Here is a 12,181-nt window from a genome sequence, read left to right as displayed (position 1 = left end):
GGAGCGATACTGAGACTGCGCACCAGTCAGGCACACTCCTCCACCCTTCTCTGATGTTTGGAAACATCAGAGAGGGACAGAGAAAGCTTCTGGCCAACTTGCAGTCTCTGTATCGCTCCCTGAGCATCCTCCGCCTGTAGTACACTCAGGGAGCGATACTGACACTGTGTGCCAACCAGGCACGCTCCTCCGCCCTTCTCTGATGTTTGGAAACATCGGAGAGGGACAGAGAAAGCTTCTGGCCAACTTGCAATCTCTGTATCGCTCCCTGAGCATCCTCCGCCTGTAGTATGCTCAGGGAGCGATACTGAGACTGCGCACCAGTCAGGCACACTCCTCCACCCTTCTCTGATGTCTGGAAACATCAGAGAGGGACGGAGAAAGCTTCTGGCCAACTTGCAGTCTCTGTATCGCTCCCTGAGCATCCTCCGCCTGTAGTACACTCAGGGAGCGATACTGACACTGTGTGCCAACCAGGCACGCTCCTCCGCCCTTCTCTGATGTTTGGAAACATCAGAGAGGGATGGAGAAAGCTCCTGGCCGACTCACAGTCTCTGTATTGCTCCCTGAGTGACCTCCGCCTGGACCACGGGGATAAAACCGGGCCACAGATGGAAAAAGTTTGGGAAATCCTGTCCTATATGAGGCTGCCTTATATATGGATAAGATGCTGTTTTATAGACCTCCCTCCAGTGCTAGTTCCATTTGGGAAAACAGCTTGGGCAGGGGGAAGGAGTTTTTTATTCCTCCCTAGGTCAATGTTTCAAGCATATTTGGACTCCTGTATTTTTAAAAAGCCATTCCCTGCAGCAAGGGCTTTCTTTGCATATTAAACCACTCCCCCTGATGTAGCCAATCCCCCCAAGAGCTTGCAGGGCTCTTCATACAGGGCCTACTATAAGCTCCAGGAGGATTGGCTACATCAGGGGTGTGTGGTGTAATATGCAAAGGAGCTCCTGCTAGAATTCCACCCCTAGGCCACACCTCCCTGATGTAGCCAATCCTCCAAGAGCTTACAGGGCTCTTAGTACAGGGCCTACTGGAAGCTCCAGGAGGATTGGTTACATCAAGGTGGTGTGGCCTAATATGCAAAAGCGTTCCTACAAAGCTGTTGTGTTGCTGCAGGGAACCCACGTTCAAACTGGGAAACCCAAATGATTTTGTTTTTAAAAACCCTGAAGGTGTAATTGGGCACTAAATCAGTAGCCCTCACTATCTCTGGTAGAGAACAGTGACCAGACTTAGACAACATTGGGCTTGGTGGAGTCAGGATTATGAGTGTTGGATTCGTGTCAGGGAGACCCGAGTTCAAATCCACCCTTGTGCCATGGAAGCGTGTTGGGCAGTCTTGGGCCAGCTGCTCACACTCAGCCTCACTGACCTTGCCAGTTTGGTGTAGTGGTTAAGTGTGCGGACTCTTATCTGGGAGAACCGGGTTTGATTCCCCACTCCTCCACTTGCACCTGCTGGCATGGCCTTGGGTCAGCCATAGCTCTCGCAGAGTTGTCCTTGAAAGGGCAGCTGCTGTGAGAGCCCTCTCCAGCCCCACCCACCTCACAGGGTGTCTGTTGTGGGGGAGGAAGGTAAAGGAGATTGTGAGCCGCTCTGAGACTCTTCGGAGTGGAGGGCGGGATTTAAATCCAATATCTTCATCTACCTCACAGGGTGTCTGTTGTGGGGGAGGAAGGGAAAGGAGATTGTGAGCCGCTCTGAGACTCTTCGGAGTGGAGGGCAGGATATAAATCCAATATCTTCATCTACCTCACAGGGTGTCTGTTGTGGGGGAGGAAGGGAAAGAAGATTGTGAGCCGCTCTGAGACTCTTCGGAGTGGGGGGTGGGATATAAATCCAATATCTTCATCTACCTCACAGGGTGTCTGTTGTGGGGGAGGAAGGGAAAGGAGATTGTGAGCTGCTATGAGACTCTTCAGAGTGGAGGGCGGGATATAAATCCAATATCTTCATCTACCTCACAGGGTGTCTGTTGTGGGGGAGGAAGGTAAAGGAGATTGTGAGCCGCTCTGAGACTCTTCAGAGTGGAGGGCAGGATATAAATCCAATATCTTCATCTACCTCACAGGGTGTCTGTTGTGGGGGAGGAAGGTAAAGGAGATTGTGAGCCGCTCTGAGACTCTTTAGAGTGGAGGGCGGGATATAAATCCAATATCATCTTCTTCTTCTTGCAGGGTGGTTGTGATGGTAAAATGGAGAAGAGGAGAATGATGTAGCTCCCGTTGGGGTCAAAGGGGTGGTGGTGGTATGAATAAACTAACCCAATAAATGAAATAATCCACTGCAAATCAGTGCCATCTCTTATCCATCTGCAGACCCCTGGCTTTCTCTCCCAGGCAGGTATTTGGAAAGCACTTCCTCGGGGTCGTCCTCTCGCTCCCAGAGTCCTTTGCTGCTGAGCCCGGCAAACTCCCACGGTCCACTGATTGGAAATTCAGGACACTCCCTGCACCCCGCCTCACAGTACGTAACGCGTTACTCAGAGCCGGCTTTGTAATTCTGTTCCACCGAGTTGCTTGGCAAGAGCCAGTTTGGTGTAGTGGTGAAGTGCGCGGGCTCTTATCTGGGAGAACCAGGTTTGATTCCCCCCTCCTCCACTTGCAGCTGCTGGAATGGCCTTGGGTCAGCCAGAGCTCTCACAGAGGTTGTCCTTGAAAGGGCAGCTTCTGTGAGAGCTCTCTCAGCCCCACCCACCTCACAGGGTGTCTGTCGTGGGGGAGGAAGATAAAGGAGATTGTGAGTCACTCTGAGACTCTGAGATTCAGAGTGGAGGGTGGGATATAAATCCAGTGTCATCCAATGTCATTGTCATCATCTACCGTTGTGTCCCTGTTCCCCTCCTCCTGCTGTGTAGAACATCCCAGGGACAAAAAGAACGATGGGTTCTCTTGTGAAATCTCTCCGCCAAACATTATATTGACTATTAGGGTTTGTAGAATCTTTCGGGCTCAAGTGCCGTGTTCTACTGGAGAAAGTTTTCCTTCCAGACGTTTCGTTCTCGGCTGCGGAGAACATCCTCAGTGGCGTTGCAGCCGGAGCAGGCGCTCTGACCTTGGCTGCTGTGCATTGAGCAGCAAGCCAATGCAGCAAGCAGCAAGCAGCAATGCACAGCAGCCAAGAAGGTCAGAGCGCCTGCTCCGGCTGCAACGCCACTGAGGATGTTCTCCGCAGCCGAGAACGAAACGTCTGGACGGAAAACTTTCTCCAGTAGAACACGGCACTTGAGCCCGAAAGATTCTACAAACCCTAATGATGTTGCCAGCCGTGAAAACCTGAAATCTTTGATTATATTGACTCTCGCAGATGGAGTGGGACACACAGGAGTATAAGCGGCCCGCCCCGTCACATATATTCTGCACATGGTGCACTCATTTAAATACAAAATCAGATCCGGAGAGTCAGTAATAATAATAAAAGGAGAACACATGCAGTACGCAAAACAATTAGCACAGTTTAAGAGGGGGGATAGACGGGGCTTTTTTTGTAGCAGGAACCTTCTTTCCATATTAGGCCACATACCCTGATGTAGCTCCAAGAGCTTCTAGGGCTCTTCATACAGGGCCTGCTGTAAGCTCCAGGAGGATTGGCTACATCAGGATATGTGGCCTACTATGCAAAGGAGTTTCCGCTACAAAAAAGCCCTGGGGAAAGGGAAGACAATGCCCTAATTCTGTATTTATTATGTGCATTAATAATACTATATTTGTTACGTGCAAAAGAGAGAGAGAGAGAGAGATTGCACATGGGAAACTAAGGCATCAATGAGAAGGGGTTTAGCCTAGTTTCCTTCCTAATATGCAGGGAGCATTGAAGCATGCAATCTTTCATGGACAGTCTAAAGTGATGCTGTCCATGTTGGGCCACACCACATTCTCTTTCCAAACGTCTGAAACCAGCTTAAAAAGGTAAAGGTAAAGGTAGTCCCCTGTGCAAGCACTAGTCATTTCCGACTCTGGAGTGACGTTGCATCACAACGTTTTCATGGCAGACTTTTTATCGGCTGGTTTGCCATTGCCTTCCCCAGTCCTATACACTTCCCCCCACCGCCCCCCCCCCCACCAGCAAGCTGGGTACTGAAACCAGCTTATTGTGAGTTAATTCTAAGGGTGGTGTGGAACAGGATGCGCTAAATTCCTTCTCTTGAGGAATGACAGTTCAAAGCCTGACGGAGTTTTTGCCACTTTTTGTGGCTCAGTGGAGCCTTCATTTGCAGAGGCCACGCACCTTTCAGTGTTGGCACAGAAAAAGAAGAGTTCTGCCTTCATGCCTTGCGTTTGTGTTTCCCAGAGGCATCTGGGTAACCTCTTTCGGATAGCAGGAGCCGGATGAGATGGACCTTGGGCCTGATTGACCGCTGCTGTCCTTGGACAGCCACTCATCTGCCTCCTTCCACTTTCCTTACAGCTGTTCGATCGAATCTGGGATTCAGAGCATCTCTATAGCCAAATCTTCTGGGTTAGGTCTGATTATCAGTGGAGGAGCCAACAGGCCAGACGGGCCCATGGTTTACGTCCAAGAAGTGCAGCCAGAAGGCGACTGCTGTCGGGTGAGCTGGAGATTGTCCCTTCCTTCCTTCCTTCCTTCCTTCCTTCCTTCCTTCCTTCCTTCCTTCCTTCCTTCCTTCCTTCCTTCCTTCCTTCCTTCCTTCCTTCCTTCCTTCCTTCCTTCCTTCCTTCCTTCCTTCCTTCCTCCCTCCCTCTTTGGTGTAGTGGTTAAGTGGACTCTTATCTGGGAGAACCAGGTTTGATTTCCCACTCCTCCACATGCAACTGTTGGAGTGATCTTGGGTCAGTCACAAGTTCCTGCAGAGCTGTTTCTCTGGAGAACAGTTTCTGTCAGCGCTCTCTCAGCTTCACTTACCTCACAGGGTGTCTGTTGTGGGGAAGGGAAGGGAAAGGAGACTTTAAGCTGCTCTGGAACTCCAAGTGAAGGGCAGGGTATAAATCCAGTCCCTCCCTTCCTTCCTTTCACTTTTCATGGTGTGCAGCCCAGAATACACACACACAGCTGTTGCCTTGCCTTTCTCTTTTGCACTTCTCTTCCTTAGCCCTGTGCTTTGGCTCCCCCATGCAATATAGAGCGGAGGTTAAATGCCCGAAGGTCCGTGGGTTTTCATTTGCCTCGATGCCCACACTGATCTTCTCTGCCTCTCTTGCAGGATGGGCGTCTCCGACCCGGCGACCAGCTGATCGCCATCAACAAGGACTCACTGGTGGGGGCCACTCACGAGGAGGCCAAAAGGATCCTGGTGAAAACAAAGTTCCGGTAAGCGGAGGTTTTCTCTCATCAGCCCAGGAGGCGATAGCAGTATGGAGGCAGAAGGAACACTGTGGGTGGTCTTCAATCGGGATAAGGTTGCCAGCTCTGCTGGGCTGGCACGTGGGAGTAGGCCAAATAGGCAGCCGTCTAGGACACCACTTGGCCTAGCGGTGCCATGAGGTGCCCCCTCTCTCCGGTGGGCTCGGAGAGACCCTTCTCCCACTGGGCTGGCCCAGCCCAGGAGAAAGAATCAGCTCACTCAGAAAAGTCCCAGTGAGTATCATGGCCAGTTGTTCCATCCAAGGTCAGGGGTCCAGGAAAGGTAGAGAGTATCACTGCCCCAGATATCAGAACAGAAGAGAAGCCATGTTGGATGAGGCCAATGGCCCATCCAGTCCAACTGTCTGTGTTATACAGTGGCCAAAACCCAGTTGCCACCAGGAGGTCCACCAGCAGGGCCAGATCTCCAGAAGCCCTCCCACTGTGCCCCCCCAAGCACCAAGAAGACAGAGCATCACTGCCTCAGACATAAGAACATAAGAGAAGCCATGTTGGATCATGCTAATGGCCCATCCAGTCCAACACTCTGTGTCACATAAGTACATAAGAGAAGCCATGTTGGATCAGGCTAATGGCCCCTCCAGTCCAACACTCTGTGTCACATAAGAACATAAGAGAAGCCATGTTGGATCAGGCTAATGGCCCATCCAGTCCAACACTCTGTGTCACATAAGAACATAAGAGAAGCCATGTTGGATCAGGCCAACGGCCCATCCAGTCCAACACTCTGTGTCACATAAGAACATAAGAGAAGCCATGTTGGATCAGGCTAATGGCCCCTCCAGTCCAACACTCTGTGTCACATAAGAACATAAGAGAAGCCATGTTGGATCAGGCTAATGGCCCCTCCAGTCCAACACTCTGTGTCACATAAGAACATAAGAGAAGCCATGTTGGATCAGGCTAATGGCCCATCCAGTCCAACACTCTTTGTCACATAAGAGAAGCCATGTTGGATCAGGCTAATGGCCTCTCCAGTCCAACACTCTTTGTCACATAAGAGAAGCCATGTTGGATCAGGCTAATGGCCCATCCAGTCCAACACTCTTTGTCACACAGTGGCCAAAACCCAGCTGTCATCGGGAGGTCCATCAGTAAGACCAGAATGCCAGAAGCCCTCCCACTGTGGCCCCCCAAGAACCAAGAAGTCAGAGCATTCCTGCCCCAGACATAAGAACAGAAGAGAAGCCATGTTGGATCGGACCAATGGCCCATCCAGTCTGTGGCACACAATGGCCAAAACTCAGGGGCCATCAGGAGGTCCACCAGTAGGGTAACATTTCTTCAGCCCAAGCTTCACATAAGCAGGTTGTCTGAATCATTCACCATCGCCCTGCATCTTTCCCCTCCATCTCATTGCAGTGGCACCCCCCTGGAGCTGGGGTCATTTCAGTCCCGTGCTGCGTACAGTGGCCAACATGTGACACTTTGGTGGCTGCTTTCCCCACTCCAGACGCATCTAAAGCACGTGGCTCTGTTGCTTTTCAGACATGAGGAAACAACGAAGTGGCCTTTATTCCTGGAAGGGGACGGTTGCATCCCGGACTCTCGGCACACAACAGCATCCATTCCTCACCCCCCAAGGCCGTAGGGAACGGCCTGGATCCTCCCGGTTGAAAGTCCATGTGAGGTCGCCTGAGGTAAGGCTGTTGTTCTAGGTCAGGGGTGGCCAGGACTCGCTTAACGTAAGAGCCACATAGAATAAACATCAGATGTCTGAGAGCCCCAAGACATGAACGTCAGATGTTTGAGAGCCACAAGAGAGAGGGAAGGAGGAGGGAGGGAGGAAAGAAGGAAAATAGATGGGGAGAGAGGTGGAAAGAAAGCAACTTTAACTTTAAATGCATTCTCCAAGCCACCGCTGGCTTGGCTTGATTTAAAGAGACAAATGCCTTTTCCAAGCCGGCTGATAGGGCAGTGAGACTTTGAGAGTCACACCGTATGTGTGAAAGAGCCACATGTGGCTCCTGAGCCACAGTTTGGCCATCTAGGTGAACTTGCAAGCTCTGAGCCGCGACAGATCTCCATTTCGAATGGTATCCCCACTTATGAAATCTTGAGTGCAGGGCCTTTTTTTGTAGCAGGAACTCCTTTGTATATTAGGCCACACCCCCTGATGTAACCAATCCTCCAAGAGCTTACAGGGCTCTTAGTGCAGAGCCTGCTGTGAGCTCCAGGAGGATTGGCTGCCTCAGGGGGTGTGGCCTAATATACAAAGGAATTCCTGCTACAAAAAACCCCCCTGCTTGGGTGTGATTTTTCTGGATTGGGCGCCTGGGCAAATTGGCAAGGAAGCCTTGTTTGACCTCACCTTCTCCATAGCAGAGCCATGGAGATACGAATCCAGGAAACTGCCTTCTACTGAATCAGACCCTCGGTCCATCCAGCTCAAGACTGTCTACTCAGACTGGCAGCCGCTCTCCAGGGTCCTCAGGTGGAGGCCTTCCAAGTCACTTACTGCCTGGTCCTTTTAACTCAGGGGTGGCCGAACTGCCGCTCAGGAGCCACCTGTGGCTCTCGAAGCCCCCCCTGCCCCATCAGCCGGCTCAGAGAAGGCACTGCTCTCTTTAAATCATTTCTCCAAGTCAAGCCAGCCAGCAGCTTGGAGAATGCAGTTAAAGTTAAACTTGCTTTCTTGCCATCTCTCTCCTCTCCCCATCCTGTTTTCCTTCCTTCCTTCCTTCCTTCCTTCCTTCCTTCCTTCCTTCCTTCCTTCCTTCCTTCCTTCCTTCCTTCCTTCCTTCCTTCCTTCCTTCCCTCAAAGATCTGACATTCCTGTCTTGTGGCTCTCAAACATCTGATGTTTATTCTATGTGGCTCTTACATTAAGCAAGTTTGGACACCCCTGTTTTGTTTTGTTTTGTTTTTTTAATTTCAATTTTATTGTAAAAAAAAATGTTACAAACAAGAACTTAAATAAAGCTTATACAAAAGTTATATCAAAGTTTGGTTTTACAAAAAAGAACAAGCACAGATCAATCAATTACAGAACAATCAAGTTCAACAATTCTGGAGGCAATATTTCTTCTACAGAGGCAATTGAGTTCACATATTCAAGATATGGAAACCATTTTTCAATAAAGTTATTCTTATAGTTCGGTGTTTCCATGATTGAAAGCTGTGTGGACAATTTATCTTGCACTATAAGCTCCCTGACTTTCGCAAACCATTCATCCATAGTAGGAACACTAGTTTTTTTCCACTTCTGAGCTACTAAAATTTTACCTGCCAGTAGCAAGTCAGCAATAAGCTCTTTGCGTTGAGGAGTGGAAAAACTATCTGGCCAGAGATTTAAAAGTACCGATTCTGGACACCCCTGTTTTAACTGGAGTTGACGGGGTTTGAACCTGGGACCTCCTGCATGCCAAGCAGATGCTCTTCCCCTGCGCCAGAGCCCCTTCCCCTAAACACACCTGACGCTGCCTTCTACTGACTCAGTCCGTCAAAGTCAGTATTGTCTATCTAGACTGGCAGCAGCTCTCAGGCAGAGGTCTTTGACATCACCATTTCTTTCAAGCAGAGTAAGGGGAATAGAGGCGTACACCCACATTTAAAAAGGCAGTTGTGAAAGGGGCCATATTGTAGGCTGGTTCATTCAGAGATCCACCCTTCAGCTTGCTGGGGTGCACGAAGCTGAATCCATCCTGCATTGCGATAGCGGGAAAATCCATTTCCACGTTAGCATTGACACCAGAAGAAGTTCCCTGTTCTGCTTTCGCCTTCAAGTCCTTTCGCTGCTAATGCTTCTTCCCTCATGTTCCTTTTTTCCAGAGCAGACACGACAGCCCCTTCCCTGTGCCTTCTGCGTCGCCAGACATCTGCCCGCCGGAGCTCACCATTTCTGGTAAGAGCACACCCTTCGCTCGCAGCTGCTGGAATGGCCTTGGGTCAGCCGTAGCTCTCACAAAGTTGTCCTTGAAAGGGCAGCTTTTGTCTGAGCTCTCTCAGCCCCACCCACCTCACGGGGTATGTCTGTTGTGGGGGAGGAAGGGAAAAGAGATTGTAAGCCGCCCTGAGACTGATTCAGAGAGAAGGGCGGGGTGTAAATCTACAGTCTTCTCCTTCTTTCTTCTTTGAATTTTTTTTAATTAAACTAGTAAGTTTTTTTTTTAGTTTTGGATATTCTAAGTTGTCTGATGTGTGAAATGTGAATCCTCATTAAGCAGACATTTATACGTCAGGTTACGAAGGTAAAAATCAGGGCTTTTTTTGTAGCAGGAACTCCTTTGCATTTTAGGCCACACACCCATGAGGCAGCCAATCCTCCAAGAGCTTACAGTGGGTCCTGTAAGAAGAGCCCTGTAAGCTCTTGGAGGATTGGCTACATCATGGGAGGTGTGGCCTAATATGCAAAGGAGTTCCTGCTACAAAAAAAAGCCCTGGAAAAATTATAAACAGCAGAGGTCATGAAATGAAAAACAGGGCACACTGTTTGCTGGTCTAAAAGTCATTATTCTCCAATGGATGAACTTTGAAGGGAGACTTGACATTGGTGAGTTACGATCCATCAAAAAGTTTTATGCTGTCTTTGAGCTTTTCCACAATTTCATTTTCTTCATATATTCCTGTTCCTTCATTTTTTTTCTTTTTCTGCACATGTTTTGCTCTCTCTAGTGGTCAAATTTGATATTACATCACTTTGTGTCCGGCATATATACATGCAGAATGTACACCAATGTAATATCCAGTAGGCCACTAGAGGGAGCAAAACATGGCAGGAAGAGAAAAAAACAAACAAATCCAAAGCAGCTTGAATACACAAGAGAATTAAATGAGAATGTAGGAAAGCCTCTAGATAGGGCCTAACAAGGTCTGAGCCATACTGATTGGCTTAGCAAAACCAGGAAAATTATTCACACCAGTTACTGTGAAGGTTGCCAACTATGGTTGGGAAATACCTGGAGATTTTGCAGGGGGGGGGTGGAGCTTGGGAGGGTGGGGTTTGAGGAAGGGAGAAAGACCGCAGTGTGGTGCAATGCCTTAGAGCAGGGGTGTCAAACATGCAACCTGGGGCCGAATTAGGCCCCCAGAGGGCTCCTATCAGGCTCCCGAGCAACTGCCTGCCATCTGCTTCCTTCTCCCTCTGTCTTGCTTCCTTCTGCATCACAGCTTGCTTTGCCAGGCTTGCTCAATCGCACAGGAGCTACAAAGCAAAGCCTCTATTTTCTCCATTGGCTGAGGCTCCCTCCCTTGGGGAGAAAGAGGGGAAGGCAGAGCTTGTTTTTCCAGACTCTCTCAATTGCACAGCAGAGCTACTGAGCCAAGCTTCCTTCACCCTCCTGGTCCTCTGGGGAAGGAAGGAAGGAAGGAAGGAAGGAAGGAAGGAAGGAAGGAAGAAGGAAGGAAGGAAGGAAGGAAGGAAGGAAGGAAGGAAGGAAGGAAGGAAGGAAGGAAGTTCGATGGGGGAGGGAGAGGTGGAAAGAAAGAAGCTTTAAATGCCTTCTCCAAGGTGGCTGATGGGGGCAGTGGGGGCTTTGAGAAGGAGGGAGGGAGGGAGGAAGGAAGGAAGGAAGGAAGGAAGGAAGGAAGGAAGGAAGGAAGGAAGGAAGGAAGGAAGGAAGGAAGGAAGGAAGGAAGGAAGGAGCCAGAGCTTCCTTTGCCCAGTTCCCTGGATCCCATGTGAGAGATAAGAAGAAAGCACCTTTAATACAACAAGTGCTAACGTTTTAAACAAGTTTTAAGTTGTTTAAAAATTAATTGTGCGTATCTGCGTCCCATATAAAGTTATATCTCTGCTACCGAATCTTAAATAGGTACACACATGGCCTAGCCCAACCCGACATGGCCCGGCCCAACAAGGTCTCATTTATATCAGATCCGGCCCTCATAACAAATGAGTTTGACACCCCTGCCCTAGAGTCCACTATACAACGCAGGCATTTCCTCCGGCAGAAGTGACCTCTATTGCCCATTGCGACAGTGGGAGACCTTCAGGCCCTCTCTGGAGGATGGCAGCTCCGGTCCCCGCAGCCATATCTGTTCTTGTCTCGATTGCACGGCTTCCATTCTGTGCTTCAGAGCAGTTCAGACTTCTGAGAACAAGCCAGTCCAGGCGAGGCTTGTTGTGTTCTGGCCAGATTTACGGCCCACCTGGGGGAAGCTATGCTCGGAGTTAATGGCCAACCACCCCCTCTCCCCCTGCAGAGCTAATCCCGATTAATGAGGCATGGGAGAGGAGCCACATTGCCCTTGAGCTCCCCCCACCACCAGCACAGTGGTTGCCCGTCCCACCTCAGACTCCCGCTGAGTCCCTCCGGCCAGCCTCCAATCTGTTGTGCTCTGCAGCGAGAGATGGATTGTAGGATTTACCTGGATTACTCTCAGGAGGGCAACGTCTGGGACTGAACCTTCTCACCTGGGAGATGACGCTGGAAGCTGGCTTCACTCTGACTGCCCATCAGGCCTGCGCGGCTTCTGCCCGAACACGGCCAAGCGTGGGAGTCGAACGGAAGCTCAGAGCTCTCTGTCTGGTTTCTGCAATCCACGGGGACTGGAGGTTCCTTGGTCCTTGCAGATTTCACGGGACTAAAGAGGCTTCAGTTTTGGCGGAAAACTCCTTACATGCGGAAATATTATCGCTTCAAGGGAAGCGTTCTCGTCTAGCCCCAATAAGAATAGTTTTGGTTGGTAGGGCATTCGTTTGGGCTCCCCCCCCCCCCCGAATCTGAAATGGTACCACTCAGACCACTCCACCTTAGGCTTCCCTGGGATTACGACTGAACTCCGAGCAACAGAGATCAGCTCCCCTGGAGAAAATGGCGGCTTTGGAAGGTGGACTCGAGGGCATTGTGCCCCACTGAAGTCCTTCCCCTTCCAGCCCCTGCACTCCACAGGCTCCACCCCTCCCCAC

General features: G+C 50.1%; 2 protein-coding genes across 2 annotated transcripts in view; both read left to right on the top strand.

Moving 5' to 3' along the window:
- The window catches only part of LOC132588585 (syntaxin-binding protein 4-like), a 54,391-nt gene extending 49,110 nt beyond the window's left edge, over positions 1-5,281 (top strand). The window contains exons 7-9 of the mRNA XM_060261017.1: positions 2,349-2,475; positions 4,417-4,558; positions 5,171-5,281. Coding sequence (XP_060117000.1) covers positions 2,349-2,475; positions 4,417-4,558; positions 5,171-5,281 — 380 coding nt within the window. The remainder of the gene's footprint in view (positions 1-2,348; positions 2,476-4,416; positions 4,559-5,170) is intronic.
- A 1,550-nt stretch (positions 5,282-6,831) lies between these two features.
- The window catches only part of LOC132588584 (syntaxin-binding protein 4-like), a 45,994-nt gene continuing 40,644 nt past the window's right edge, over positions 6,832-12,181 (top strand). Inside the window, exons 1-2 of the mRNA XM_060261016.1 lie at positions 6,832-6,971; positions 9,103-9,175. The gene's annotated coding sequence lies outside the window, so the exon portion shown is untranslated. The remainder of the gene's footprint in view (positions 6,972-9,102; positions 9,176-12,181) is intronic.

Source organism: Heteronotia binoei, chromosome 20 (assembly GCF_032191835.1).
Source record: "Heteronotia binoei isolate CCM8104 ecotype False Entrance Well chromosome 20, APGP_CSIRO_Hbin_v1, whole genome shotgun sequence".
Lineage (NCBI taxonomy): Eukaryota > Metazoa > Chordata > Lepidosauria > Squamata > Gekkonidae > Heteronotia > Heteronotia binoei.
This window is presented reverse-complemented; position numbering and strand designations above follow the sequence as displayed.